The sequence below is a fragment of the Pimephales promelas genome, chromosome 18, assembly GCF_988280905.1.
Source record: "Pimephales promelas chromosome 18, fPimPro1.hap1.1, whole genome shotgun sequence".
Lineage (NCBI taxonomy): Eukaryota > Metazoa > Chordata > Actinopteri > Cypriniformes > Leuciscidae > Pimephales > Pimephales promelas.
In genome coordinates, this window is record NC_142786.1 from 5,360,673 (window position 1) to 5,377,004 (window position 16,332).

General features: G+C 38.0%; 1 protein-coding gene across 2 annotated transcripts in view; it reads right to left on the reverse strand.

Annotated features, from left to right (window-relative positions):
* pvrl2l (PVR cell adhesion molecule related 2 like) overlaps positions 1-16,332 on the reverse strand; it is a 166,908-nt gene that overhangs the window by 66,915 nt on the left and 83,661 nt on the right. The window contains exon 7 of one of the 2 annotated variants that reach the window (XM_039678554.2): positions 537-6,656. The exons of the other annotated variant lie outside the window; for it this stretch is intronic. Within the exon in view, the coding sequence (XP_039534488.2) occupies positions 6,109-6,656 (548 nt within the window). The 3' untranslated portion in view covers positions 537-6,108. Of the gene's footprint in view, positions 1-536; positions 6,657-16,332 lie in introns of those variants that run through there. 2 annotated transcript variants of the gene reach the window in all.

Genomic DNA, 16,332 nt, shown 5'->3' on the forward strand with positions numbered 1-16,332 from the left:
AATCACCTTTCTTTCCCATTCTCACATTCAGTTTGGAGTTCAGGAGATTGTCTTGACCAGGACCACACCCCTAAATGCATTGAAGCAACTGCCATGCGATTGGTTGATTAGATAATTGCATTAATGAGAAATTGAACAGGCGTTCCTAATAATGTATATATGAAACCAATTTCGTTTGACGACAGGTTTCAGTTAATGTTGTTTGTGTATCGGCATGTTTATGTCAAATTGACCTCTAATGGAGCACATCCCACCGCTGATCCCGCTGACAACATGTGACCCACTTTTTGGGACGTGCACTCGAGGAGTTTAGCAGCACGTCATGCTATTCCTGCTGTACAAAAAAAAAAAACCCACAGCAACAGTCTTCAAGGATTGTATTTGGGTGGGTCAGAACGTGATTTCTGTAGGGGAGTGTGTAAGCTGTGTATCTTCATCACGAGAGCTCCTGAGAGGCAGTGAACATACTGCGTTTGATCGCAGAACACAAGATGCAGAAAATAAGAAGTCAACAAGCAGACACGTCAGACAAAGCATTTAGAAATCCACCAGGTTTTAATTACAACCAGTATACAAAAATAATGTGATGGGACGAAACTGGGACTTGGAATGTACACGGTTTTGTTTCCGCTCCAAATAAACACCCCACACAAGTTTAAGTGTTTCTGTTAGTGTTAATCAGTGGAACATCTTAGTGATTTCCCCTAAAAGAGACTACATATCTTACACAATGAAAACAAAACAAAAAGAAACGAGCCAAACGCAAAACAACCGAATGGCGTGGAGGTAATGCAGGGCTGCGTATCAATTAGTAATGTGTTTGCTAGTTCTCTAATTTATTTATAGTGTTCACAAGTAGCTGATGAGAGGGAACAGGCAATGAAAACACATGAAAACGCAATTTTGCCTAATGACTCCGAGTTGCTTTGAGACTAGAGCCAGATGCAAACTGGAGATGCCATAACCCATTTCTGTTGTCAAAAATTAAGAGTAGTGGCTGCGGACAGGCTGCGTAATTGTATGCCAGAAACATTGGGTTTTAACCTGGCAGTGTTCTGCCCGCTGTGGCACCATTTTCAGGGAGGATTAGTGCCCCAGTGCTTCCCACTTCATCTGGAGTCTTTCAGGGTTATAAAACCCCATAAACAGTGAGGAACGGAGGAAACTAATATGAATCTTCATAATGTCTTTTACTAAACAGGATAATACTGGTGTATTTCAGCGGAATGGTTTCTCACGTTGCTTTTAACCGCGGAAAATAAATCCTAGATGGACACAGTGTGCGCGGGGTGATTTGAGGGCGAATCTCACAAAAAAACAAAACAATAAAACATGCCTGGTTCATATTTCAGCCCAACATCAACAGGAAATAAAAAGTAAATAAGAAAAAAATTATATGATTTTTAGCATTGTACCATTATTTTCATGAAAATTATGCAATATAATCATTGAAATACTGGATATAAACAAATATATAAAATAAAAATACAAAGATAACGTAAATGTAAACTCTTTAGCATTTACATTTTTCTTGAGATAATTTTGTAAGTAAATATTTAATATTAAATATTTTAAAATTTTAAAATTCAGTTTAATAAAAGTCATAAAATTAAGATCATTAGTCATAATAAAACAATGCACATTTTAACTTTTAAGATTTCATATTTAGGCCTGATACAAAGAATTTATTTAGCTATTTATAGGAAAATTATGATTTTTTTTTTTGCATTGTTTCCTTATTTACATAAAACGTATGCATATTTTCCAAGATTTATTCCAAATATAAAATAAAAATACATCTCAACTAAAATGTAAAATATTTCCACCATTAAATCTGTTTTTTTATTTTATATTTTAAATTAATATTTTAATTTCAAATATTCAGATGAAATGTAATAAAATTAAGATTGTTATAGTCATGAAAAAAACGATGCACATTTGACCAATGAATTTCCATGAAAAAAGTTAAACATTATGTAAAATTATTTTCACAACAATTATGCATGTTTTCTGTGCCATGATCATTACAATATTGAAATATATATATATATATATATATATATATATATATATATATTTATTCAAAATATAAAATAAAAATATATTACAAAATTAACCCAACTAAAATGTATACTATTAAAACATTTACATTTTACTCAAGTTAATTTAGAATTGATATATTTGTATTTTATATTTTGAATAAATTAAGATTAAATAAATCTAATAAATTTATATTATTAAAGTCATGAAATAATGATGCCCTTTTTCCAGGCCTGGAAATCAGGTCCTTATATTTCCAGGTTCTCCATGACCGTTGGAACAATTGACTTTAAACAAAATGCAATTTATTATTTCTTTCCTCTGAGTCACGGGTGTCATATGACCAGGACATGTGCGCAAGATCCGCCCGCTACAGTCGAGTGAGTGTGTGTTTATCTAGTGTTGAAGTCTTGTCATGCTTAGGAGTGTGTGCCATGTCGTTGAGGGCTGAGAGCAAAAAGTTGTCAGTGCAAAAGGTTTGTGTGCGAACGTCAATCTGTACTGTGCTTCAACACAGGCCGCGAGTCAGTTACTAACTAACTAGTGTGCGTCGGGGAGGCTACATCTGCTGAACTCGCAGTATTCACGCCTGTCGAAATCACCGGACTCAAGGCAGCTGAGGTTCTTCTCATCTACTCTGGGCTATTAAACTACTTCTGCTTTTATATTTGGTGTTCGGACCACTACATCTGTTATTTACACTACTGATAAATAACACTTTTCTCTCACTGGATTTCTTGATGATAAATACATACATATACAGTATATAGATATCTCACACACAGGATACGTCACGTCATAATACACACCATCAAAACCTCACAGGATAACACTGGTTTTCCATCCATAGTATACAACAAACTAAACGAACAAACAAACAGAAGAGAGTATAGATCGTTCTCACACGTATTGACAAAGATTCGTTATAGTACAGCAGTTACGTGATGTGATATGAAACCGTGGACAGTTTTTACACAAAAGAAACAAGAGGTCTGACGCTAGGGCTAGGCAACAGCGTTCAGTCCCAAGTGTTCGTCATACACATAGTGTCACAACCTGACAGCACAACACAACATTCAGAGTGAATGAATAACAAGATTAAACCAGCTCGAGATGGCATCCACAGCTGATGAGTTAATAATGACTTGCACCATAATGTGGAGCAATTAAGGATCATCACGTGGGGGCAATTTGCCGTCTTGTTTTTCTTCCGTCCTTAATATTGTTGATGGATTGCAGTCTTTTAGTCCAGCATTAATTTACAATATACAGGGATTTGATTTCAACATCGCATGAATTGTGGCAAGCCTCCAACCCTAAAAACACATCCCAGAAGGCACTTACATCAACTTATCAAAGCATACTGTTTTGTTTTATCATATTGAGAACATGAGGATAGATGGTAACTTTCATCTTCAAACATTACCAGATAACCAGGCGAAGTCCAGGTCATATTTCACTCCAAATTCAGTACATAGTTACATAAAAATATATAATGTCTACGTTGCATTATGGCATTATGTTATTCACAATTAAGCTGATGCTTCCATACACACTGTAAAAACGAATGCGCTTTGTCTAATCAAAAAAATTGTGGCAACAGATTACAAGCAATATTATTAATTGAATTTAACAATAGAATTGAGTAATAATTAATCAAATAAAAGTTAACCATTTAAAATGAGTAAAAAATTCACCATTATGGTGATCAGTGTTTGTTTTAGGTTTGTTTTAAAATGACAGTTATCTCCTTCAGTGTTTCTCCTTGTTAACATCGTCTTCAATGTTGGCAATATAAAATAAAGATAATATAAAATAATTAATCTTTGACGTCTGTCTGTTATTCAGATATTTTTGTTTAATTTTTTGGTGTAAAATTTAATCATTTTAAATGGTTTAAGGAATATTTTGATTAAGCATTACTCAATTCTAATTTGTTCAGTTTAATTAATAATATTGTTTGTAATCTGTTGCCACAATTTTATTGTTTAGATAAAGAATATTCATTTTTACAGTGCATAATATATCTTTTTGATAAAAAATTGTGATACTTAATTGTCTTTATGTAAATTAAAGTTACTTTAGATTCTGCAGTAAAACATGACCCAGACATATTCTGTGAGATTTACCCAATTATTTCAATAATTAATCGCTATGTAGCCTTGGGACTGTGCAAATGAGAACATGGCATCACATCGAACCCTTAATACTAATATTCTATAGTAACATTCAGAAAAGTTCAACCAAAAAGTCTATTAAAACACGAATACTAAGAGTTGATAAAACTTGATTTGGCAACATTGCTCTTTTAGTATTCTCAAGTCTCATGTCAAATGTTCACAACCGCCGTCAGTAAATCACAAGACATCGCAGGCCTCTCTGAATCTGCCCTACATTGATTCCAATTTCATTACTAAACAGGTAAAGTTAATACATTTACTACTGCAAACAGCACACTATTGACTGACGCATTAAGCTCTCTCTCCGCGTCGTCTTCTTTCCGTCAAGGCCTTGGCAGTTCTCAGAAAAGGAGCTTTCCCATCCTTATTTTTCAGTGCAGTGATGCAACTTGAAGAGCTTTAGGGAGGAGGAAAAAATTAACAGCCTTGCAAATCTGCAGCGTGGGTGAACATTGTAGGCTAGAGTAACTACTGTCTTTACAGTCACTGGGTCCAGATAGTATAATCTCCAAATTACTCATGCTATATCTGCATTGCTGGATACAGAGTTCTCTCTGGGCTGCGTCGCATTGGTGAGTGTGTTGCTCCTTTGTCATTATCGCGCTAACCTCCCTCCACCGAAGGCTCGACGAGCGAAACCAAGGATGAATGAGTCACGGCTCAAGTAATTCAAAGCACTGCCAAAGCATCCATACAAGCTGCATGATATTATGCAAAACACGCATTCGCCGACACCCGGAGACAAATTAATCCACATCTGGACTCACACCGCTACGGTTACACGCACACAGTGTCCGAAATTTTGTCGTTTTAAAAAAGTCGGCTTATGCGCGAGGCATCAAAACAAACCATTGGTCCGCTCTAGAGGGATGCGGTAAAGTGAGTGTCCTAATCTCGCTGCTGAACATACGGTGAGAGCGCCTTGTCCCTTGACCTTTTTTCACAGCTGGCAGCTTTTCAAGACCGTGGACTCCGCTGAACCTGGCAAACATATGCCGCCTGGCTTAACGGTCCCTGCTGGGGTCCATCCGCGCTCCGCTGTCCAAATAATCCCACACTCAAAGGCACATCAGTTGCTTTCCTCTCAAGGCCCCGCCTTCCACACAGATCTATGATGTGCATTAATCTACTTAATCTGTTGTAGTGAAGTTAAAAGACAAAAACAACAGTCCAAGCCTTTCTCCTGGAAGGATTCGTGCTAATGCGAGATGGTTTTGATATAACTGGATTAATCGAAGGGCGGGGGGTGGATGGGGAACATGCATCAGCCCAAAATGCACAACACTCTGGCCTGGAACAAACCGACAGGAGAGTCTGCCTCTGCCGAGAACTTGAGTGAATCAGAGAATTCCTTTAGCGTAACGAGAACTAAAACAAATTGTGGGGGAAGTTAAAAGCGTTCACTACTGGAGTTGATCGGCTGCACGGATGAATGACCCAGATGCTGTGGTGAACGTTGAGTTGTCTGTTTTCTGTTTAGCTCACAAAACATCCAGCTGTTCTCGAAGACGGCATACTCGGCGATTGATAAAAGAAGCTGTACACAACCTGGCGAGTGCGGCCTTCGCTTCTGGGTCACAGATGCTGAGCCTCTCGTGCAATGTAGCATTGACAAGCCTGTATGGGCAATCACAAGGCTTTCTATTCACTTCAAAAGGGCCTGGTTGAGTATTGTGCTCGTGGGTGTGAGTGAACCACAGAAGGATGGATTCTGACTAGAATGGGCGTTAACAACAAGTTACATCGTGAGGCAAGCAAAATCAATGTGTTTTCTGCATGATAATGAGTGTCTTCATCCACCATTCTGCTTCCACTCCCCAGATGGCACATTTGCGTCTTTGTTTTAAAAGGTCAAGTAAATATCAGTCAGGTGCATCATCTGATTCTTCTAGACATAGATGGCAGTCCGGGAGATGATTGAGCCGTCTCGTTGAGACTCCATGTCGTCGTCCAGGTAAGGAGCACACTCGTCCTCGTGCCGGTGGATTTGGTAGCTGGGCGGCAGTCCGCTGAAGCGGTCGTACCTTTCGTCCTCTTCCTCCTCCTCCAAGCTGTCGTTCAGGGCGTCGAACTTCCTTCGCACGGCTTCATTCAGCTCGCCGCTCAGCAGGATGTCATGAGCGGTTGGCGGGCAGGTGGTCATGTGAGGGAACTCGTTGCATTTCTCCGTCAGGGCTCCCGGCTCGCTTTCGCGGTACGTGTAGATCGGGCCGTTGTTGTTGGCCCCTGTGCCGTTCTTGCTGGACTTCTTGCCGCCAAAAAGACGGGTTTTGTTGCCGTAGGCGCCCTGCTCGCCGTCGCCCGAATATCCATGCTGCTGGCGACGGCTTCGCATCACTAACACGGTGACCAACGCGCCGACCAAAACGAGGGCCAAGAAGCTGCCCAGGATGGCTCCGGCCACCATGCCTGCGCTGGAGGGGTCTTCAGTCGACTCTGCAGAGGAGGGGAGGGGCACAAAAGAGGAAGTTGCTGCTTGGTGGTGGGAGCTATTCTTCACCATACACGATTTGGTTCAGTTTTAGCCTGTGAAATGGTTTTTGGCTGCCCCCAGTTCCCAGCTACTAGTCCTATGGTGTGAGCCAAGTTTGCCGGATCCGCTCTCGGTTCTCGTTTCAAGAAAACAACACAAACGTCCGTTCCTTCTACGCTCGGGAGCTGACCAGGTGAAATAGACTATAAACTACACATACAGAGAGCAAGAAAGAGAAACACACAGATGGAGAAGGGATGTAAAGATTATGTCACAGTATGGTCATGCAAAGAGGAAGAATCGTAAGTTATGCTGGGAACGCAGTTTTCCGGCTAATGTCAGCTAATTGGTCAGATTCCAACCAATTTCTCGGGAATGAAGCCACAAACACTAAAGGAACGGCTTCGGGAAGGATTAGCCCCATTTCATGCTGCAACCCACAGGGCCTGCATGGAATGTGCTGCTGAGGCAGCATGCACAGGAAGTGATGTCATTATTTATACTGTATATAGTGGTGAAACCAAGAGTAATTACATTTACAGTTTAATTTAATCAAAAGTTTTCTGACTGAGCCTGTCTGTGGAACTTCTAGAACAGTAATTTGCAAGGCCACTGCATTGATTTTGGTTACATTACTGCATTACACTGGTCAATATATATATATAAAAAAAATGCTGGTCATACAGCCAACCTTATGAATATGTAAAGCAAGAGAATAAGGAAAAAGTGCATGAGTTTGAAGCTAAAATGGATTAAACTTCATTGATTTAAAAGAAAAACTGCTACCTTTTCTGAGTTTTTCTTGTCAGTGCAAACCTCTTTGCTATAAGAGTTGTAAGCGCCAAACTATTGCTAAGTGATCTCTTAAATCGCTTTGAAATACAACAGGACACTTTCTTCAAGATGCACAAATCACTCAAAAAGACTCACAAACTCAAAAAATGCTATTTTGAACCATAATAGAAAACATTGTTTTACATTTGTGGATTTGTTTCAAACTAGCGAAGCAAAGATATATGCAAGTTCCTCAACACTTGCGGTTTATTGTATAAACGCAGTTTGTGCCGTTGGTCAGAATATAATTATGAGGGTCAGAGTAACAGTGACCCTAGCCTTAGCAAACAGCGCTCCTGAAATAAACTGAAGCTTTCTACGTTGTTTAATTCAAAGGCCAAATAGCATGCAAACTCTTCTAAACGTATGCTTTTCTCTCGGTCAAGCAATCACCAATTCCACCTCCTGCAATTTCCCCTGTTACCATGACAATTTGAGTGATTATGGATTCAGTCTACTAGAAACAAGTCAAGAGGCTTTTCCCTAAAAATCATGCAGCTCTACTCAGGTTTCGCACTACGGTCTCTGGAACGTTTCATGAAAGACTGAACAGTAAGCAACTGATGAAAAAATATGTGCGAAAATGTACACTCAATTTCTTCCCCACGCAATTTGGAAAACAACTTAATATCCATGCAATATAGCAAGCATACAGCCGCTCCCTCGCCCACACAACTTTTTATCCTTTTGGTTCGCTCCTCTGCTGGTTTGTTTTATCCCGGGAGACAGAGAGGTGCTAAAAGAGCTCTTTCTTAGGATACCCTGTTCCATTTCACTGTGCCTCTCAGTCCACTGCTATTAAAGTCTCTTCAAGCTCTGCTGCTACTGAGAACGGGCTCGTATGTGGGACTAAGACACACATACACACAACTACACAACCAGCTAACATCCCCAATCTCTCTTAACCTCACTCTCCTGACACTATCTCTGCCAGATGCCACAGCTCAGGATTCATTATTCATCGGCCTGGGAGACAGTATCCGTGAAAACTACGGTCGACATCAGGCTCTAAGACTGAGACAAAAGACAAAGGTGGGTTGCGGAAAGGTACGGCACCGCTTGTTCTAAGGTAAAAAAAAAAAAAAGAGCAGTACATTTTGACAAAGGCCGTAGTGTGAGGGCTTATTCTTTCTTTAATTCTTCAATTTAAGATATCGTTATTGAAATGATGGCACTTGGCCAGCAAAGAAGTCTCATAGGATTGATCGACTCCAAAGCTAATGAAACATGAAGTCGCCAAATTTACTAGCACAACGCTGTATGAGTGTTATTGAAAAAACACTGAGTTCCTGCAACCCACATTGAGAGCAAACCTTTAGAGAGTTGTGGAAGCTGTTAAAGGTCATTATTGTCTAAGAATGTTGATGGGCTCGAGGACAAAGCACCTCTTCAGCCCTCGTGACCTTTAACTTGTCCGCTACGCTCCTCAAGTGCCGTAACTACAGCGCATTATTATTCCACTGCACTCCGTTAATGGCATGCTACAAAACCCTTCGACATTAAAGTCAATTTTCCTGCATGCATCCATAGCTGGAATCTGTTGCTTGGTAGCACACGTACTAATGCTAATAATGTAAGAGAGCTAAAAAAATTATGACAACTTCTGAGGGACTTTATAAACAGGTATAGAAAGAGCAAGTGCTTTAGCGGTGTTGATTCCGGAAGTATTAATTTTTCTGATAGGGATTTTTTTAAAAAGTCTTCAATAAGGGATTTTACAACATGTACCAAACCAGTTACAGGGTGAACCAAAATGTATTTGAAGCAACAAAAAAAAAATTATTTGAAAATCGGACAAAAAGACAAAGGTAATTATAGTTCTTTCCTTCATTAAATAAAAACAATGGAGAACTTGATTTAAATATGTTGATTATCTATAAATAAAACAATTTATTTTACATGTATTCCTATATATATATATATATATATATATATATATATATTAGTGCTGTCAAACAATTAAAATATTTAATCGCGATTAATCGCATTAATGTCATAGTTAACTCGCAATTAATCGCACATTTTTATCTATTCTAAATGTCTCTTGATTTCTTTTTGTCCCGTTATTTTTTCTCATTTTAATGCTCTTATCAACATGGAAAAGTGGATCGGCTTGCTTTGTGCAAATGTTTTTTTTACTGTGTTCAATTTCACACTAACGTTCTCACTTGGAGCATATAATCTCTCACAATGTAACACTGTCCATCAATAAAAGGGTGAAAGAAATACTGACGAGGTCCTGATATTGACGAGGGGGCGGAGAATTCGCATCAGCTGTGTGTGTGTGTGTGTGTTTGGCCATCATCAAGTGGTGTTTCAGACTGGATGTGCAGCAATGATGATAGCTCAGTTCAAAATGACAAAACACACAGATCACTTTGGTCTTGTCAATGGGACAATTTGGCAACTTTTTAAAAGTAAAGTTTCCATTCAGAATCTTACTGGCATCCATTTCGGTGTCTCGCGCTCGTCATCCACTAAAAACGTAACGTTAAACAACTATTTGGCCGGCTTGCGAGCCAAAACGAGTGTGTTTTGTTTATGGTCAAGCTAGATCCGCTCGCGCTTTGGTCGACGAAGCAACAAAACGTCCTCACACCATTGAAATGAATGGGTTTCATAGCGCAGCGCGCACATGCCACATCCTGTTGCAAAAGCATGTGAAAGAAAACTACAAAGTTTGCTAGGCCAAAAAGACTGTTAATCGTGCGATAAAAAATTGACGCCGTTAAAATGGGTTTGCGCTAACGTTGTTAATAACACATTTATCTGACAGCCCTAATATATATATATATACACACACACACACAAATATTTAAGCAGTTTGAGAGCACAGGGAGTCTGACTTGAGTAAATACAGTAAATTCACGGTGCTTCATGGAAGTGGGTGTTTACTGCTGAGATCTTTTGCTGCGATTTGCTTGCTGTGACTCTCTAATATTTATAGCATCGTGGGTAATGTAGTTTTTCCACCAGGAATCCTACTGTTAAATGATATTCTTTAAAAAAATAGGTTGCACTAATACAAACTGATGGCTTCAACAAAAGCATTTACCATCAATTTACAACCTAGGAGCTCACAGTATAACTGTCTTTAAAAGTTTTTAAGTTTCAGAAAATGAACCTGATTGTGGCACTTTAACCGAACATTGTACAGTATTCACATTGCGTCATCAGTTTCCTACTGGTTAATAAACTCACGCTAATTTCAACTCAACAAGACGGCACCTTTCCCAAGGCACAAGAATACACTAAGTATAATTATAGCATTTAGGGTCGTGATTAATGTAATTATTCATGTTTTTCTAAGCTATAGGTTCTTGTTAGAGACCACTTGACACTATACAAACTGATTGCTAGCCGAGCTCTATACCGAGAACTCACAAAGGCATCCGCTTTTCACTCGACTATAAACTCCCATTTATAAAAATAACACAACTACCACCACCCCAGGTAGAACTACAAACGCTATGGAAGCAATCAATCACACAGAAAAACACCGTACCCAAAGCGATCCGCACATTCACCTCGTGAGTGCGATCATTATATTCTAATTTATTTCTACTAAACATTTTTTTTGCCAGTACAAAAGGAAAGAGATGATGGATGAAACAAACACAGACAGATCGCATTTCCTCTGACTGTAAATGATAGGCTCAAATCTCAGCCATGGTCTGCGGTGGCCCCTCCTTTCCGGAGTCTCACACGTCCTGTATTGATTTATTGGAGAACTCAGGGCACATACATTCAGCTTACACCAACCTCTCCTGCTGTCCTCCTAAAGCCCAGGCTAACTGACAGGTGACGTGTTAACCACTAATGGTGCTGCCAAAAGTGATGCAGGAAAGCGCTCTAAGGGCCGACTGACCAAAAAGTTAATTACTTGGAAAAAAACTAGAAGGCCCGGTTTTGAGATGCATAATTGAGTCCGCATATCACTGGGTCATGAGCAAGGCTTGTTAGAAAGTGCTAAATCCAACAGATTTCAAATGTATAATTGGGCTCTGAGCAGATCCTAATAACCCTATTGTCAGAGACACTCGTTTCCATGCTAGAACACACACACGCTCGCGGTGTTGACGGCTTAAAGAGCGGTAGAGCTTCTCTGGAGGAGGATGGTATTTCTGACATGCATGTTTCTCAATTTCGATCTGTGGCAGAAAATAATCCCAGGGTGCCTATCTTGATTTCTTTTGTCCTGCAAAAGTCACCATGTGCACTGTACATCAAAGACCCGGGCATAAGCATGGCTGAGTGGATTACAACATCAGGATAAAGAGAAAAAAACCTTGCCAGGTCTTGGGTCGTGAACATGAGCTTTCTAAAAATGTCATAACAAGCAAAAAGGGCTGGATAATGAATCACATTATCCATGTATATGTATGTGTGTGTGTATAATGTTTGATTTATTATCCAACCCTAATATATATATATGTGTGAGCGTATCTCTCTCTACATGTCTGTCTCTCTCTCTCTCTCTCTCTCTCTCTCTCTCTATATATATATACATATACACACACTCATACATACATACATACATACACGCACACAGAGCCCTGCAAGCAGTTTGTAGTGTGAAGTGGTGTCTATCACAACCTATATAGCTTAGACATTCATACATGAAAAATCATTATCCTAAATGCTGTAATTGTTCTTGTGCCTCAAAATATATACTTATACACAAACACATTTACATATATATATATATATATATATATATATATATATATATATATATATACACACACACAAATCCTGTATATTTTTATATTTGTTTTGACACTTTCAATGACTCCAATGTTCTCATCACTCATAAGTCACTGCATGACATTTTTTCATTTATTAAAATTACTTGGTAAGAATATGTGTAGGGAATTATTGCTGTTTGTTAAAACAACATATAAGTTTATTGTTGAATAAATAAAGGATTAGTCTTGAAACATTAACTAGACCTCTTGTATTTCACTTTTGCACTCAATGTTTTGAATCCAATTGGCTCTATGGTTGAAATGATAGCTCATTATATATATATGGCTATATATAAAATAATTTATATTTTTAATTTTTGTTATCTTGTTTTTCATAAATGTATTTTACAACAATACAAAGAGCAATGTATATTATCCACTAATCTAGTTTATAATAGCATTTTTGTCATAGATTATGATCATATATTTTTGGATTTGTTTTTAGCTTTATAAAGAAGTTTCACTGTATTTAAGTAGATTGTGTTTAACACACAAAAGAGTGATCGAGTTATAGAATTTCGACTTGATTTAAAAAAAACTGCTCTGGTATCGGATCGGTATCGGTATTGTTCGATACTCAGAATTTTTGGTATCAGATCGGATCGATTATATATATATATATATATATATATATATATAAAGAGTTCAGATGCAAACGCCTCTAAATGCCATTTGAAATTTTCTTCTTTAATGATGATTTTTTATCAAACTTGTATATTTAAGTTCAGTGATTTCACTTAAATAACAATTAGTAGGTAATTATCATTGCCATTTAAGTGAAATCACTGAACTTAAATATACAAGTTTGATAAAAATCATCATTAAAGAAGAAAATTTCAAATGGCATTTAGAGGCTTTTGCATCTGAACTCTTCATATATATATATATATATATATATATATATATATATATATATATATATATATTGAACATCATCAAAAGGTTGGAAGAAATCAGGATCCATTTATCGGCCAGCCCTTCAAGCAGAGCACAAGTTTATTAGAGAGAAGGCTCAGGTAATGACGAATAATGACAGATAACAGGATTGTGGAAGCAGAAGAAATCGCTCAGCTAAGCCAGGAGAACTACAACTAAGCTGTAAAAGGATCCTGTAATGATTTTTCAACAGTTCATTGCATCCGCCATCACATCAGTGTCAACATCCATGAGAAATTCGTGAAAAATGTGCCTTTGTCCCATTTCAGACAGGCTGCTCCTCATAATCCACTCAGAAAAGAAGACTACTTTCCCAAAGAAAATCGAGAGGAGTAATGAGAGTCTGAAAACTAAATGTTTATGAAAAAACGCCGGCTCCATTTGGCTAGGCACGGCGTGTATTCGGTTTTTCAACATTAAAGCATTGGTATATGCGGCGTGGCATATTCTAAACTCTGATATATGTACAGTATTGCTAAGAGAGAATGAAGGAGCGGCTCAGTAAAAATGCTGCTTTTAAAAAAGCATCCATTGATTCAGACCCAGAGATGCATCGCTAGACACATCTTTAAAAGCCCTCCGAGCCGCACTTCTAGGCTAGATCGCACAAGCGATGCATCAGAAACTTTGCAAAGCAGCTTTGATACTCGATTTATCGTTGCTTAAAAAGAAATATAAAACATTTAATTTTTAAAGAATACATAATTCAATCCTTTACTGTTGCCAGCTCATGGTTTCTAAATGGCTAATCATTTTCATGAATACTTAAATGTTCTGGATGAATCATTTATTCATTGCTTATTTAAGGAGAGACCAATAAATCATTAAATCATTAGAATGCGTTGCGGGTCAGAAAGGTATAGCCAAAAGCAAGACCCAGAAAAAGCCTCATTTTTATTCTGTAATTGATCATAGCAAAGAAAAAGGCAATCCGGTGAACCCTCATGTTTCTACGGTGAGCTCTAAGGTTTCGGAGTATCTGTAATGAGCCCTAATGATGGACGGTGTGGGCTAAGAGCCAGGTAATCTTGGCAGCCCACTTTTCTGACATTTCACATAATGTTAGCAGGGTGAAACCTCTTTCTTTGTCTCGGTTTTCTCTCGCTAAGCCGGGGGGTGATAAGCTTCACCCAGGTGTCAGTCGACTGAGGTCTTTCCCTCACCTTATCTCACATGCTGAGTTTCAGACATTGTTTTCTCACCGTAAGGCTGAAGACGCTACAGGTAACAGCGCTAGTGTCAGAACTAATGTTTGATATGATATGAAAGCTCTGAGAAAGGGAATACATCAAATCTGATCGAGTATACAAACACATGTTCACGACTGGAGGGCCCAAACGTCATAATTTAAAGATGAAGTGTTTTTAGATGTATGCGCAAAAGTCAACTTGAAGTGTAGGAGCCGATCTATGGCTGAGGACCCATGGAAAACCACAAAATATTCAATTAATTTTATTCAATCAAAATACGACTGAGATTTGGGAACCTCTTTGATTGGGTCGTAATATACCTGTATGCAGATAAAGTTGAACATACTTGTATATCCAACTTTATATAGAGAGCTGGCTTATAATAAGACATTTGTATTGTAGGTTGATTTCCTAAAGGGGAACTAAACCCCTGGTCAGAGCCTGACTCCACCCACTGGCAATATTTGAAAAATGCTGAAAAAGTGGGCGGACCCCAGCGGAGAGAGAAAGGACGAAATAGATGCTAAAACACTCTATCCTGATCGTTTTCAACACTCGCAATTCCAACTCCTGACTCGCTACAGTGGTTTTGACGAAACAAGCTGGTTTTTATACTGCCAAGGGCGTAACTCGTGTGGTGAGCTGAAACCTGCGTACGTCACGAAGTGCAGAACATCCAATAGGAAAATTCAACTGCAGTAGCCACCGTTCAACCTGAAGAGGGCAGCACTAAGACGTTTTTACGCCATATATTGTAGAAATGAAACACTTTATACACAAATATCAAAAAAGTTACTCGAATCAATGACTGGTATTAATAAAGATCCATTCTTACAGATCATTAACTAAAAAAAAGTTGGTTTAGTGCTTAGTTACTCTTTCAGGCGAGACACGGCAGGCCAAAACATTGATTTTTCATGCAGTGATCAGTTTTGAGATTTTGGGCTAGTTTACTCCTTCAATATGTGTTCTTTCAAGTTGCTATAAAGAAAATATTGAAAATATACATTAAGATGTTTATTTTATTACATTTTGTTTACTTGCGGCAGTAAATTTCTACCGAATTTACCGCGTCATGCTGTTTACTGAAGTCTGTCATGACCGGTATCGTTGCAAAGCTCTGAATGTCCTGCACAATGCTCTGTAACCCAAATATGGGTATTTCTATCAGTAACCAATCGTGAATGTCCAAAGCGTGATTTAAAGCTAATGACGAAATCTCATTGGCTACTGCTGGTTTCTGCTAACGTGATTAGCTCGGGCGCATCACGTGGTGTCCTCTGCCAATGTTAATTCATTGAGTTACTGCAGTTGTAGGCCTTACATGCCTGCCATATTATTAAATAATTAGTTTTCATGAGCTTGAAATATTCTATATTATTATTACTAAGGGCTTGAGCATTTATTCTGCTTTTGAGCAATTTTTTCCAATAGAAATGTATTAAATTCCCTACTTAAATCTCAAAATGAGTATTTTGGCATTCTTCAGTCATTCACCAAACTTTCCAGTTATACACTTAGCAGTATTCTGAAGATATTTTCAGATGGATTTGTTAATAAATCATTCCTGGCCTGATTTATGTGACATTTTAATTAAAGAAATATGGCGAAAATCGATTTTTTTAAGGCAATATATATTTTGATTTCCAAGGTAATGAAATACCTCTGAACTTTTTTTAATCTTGGCTTTATCATATGTTCATATCTATCTACTGAAAATATATGCAAAATTGTGCATATTTAATGAGATAATGCCTAATTTGCATAATTAAAACATACCAATTTCAAAAACTTATAATACATATTTTTTTTATATACTTGTATAAGTAATCAACTGAGGAAGTTTCATGGTGATATATATATATAAAAATTCACCTGTAGTGTCTCGCCTTAAAAAAGTGCCACTTATTTGAACCGTTTATAATAAATTA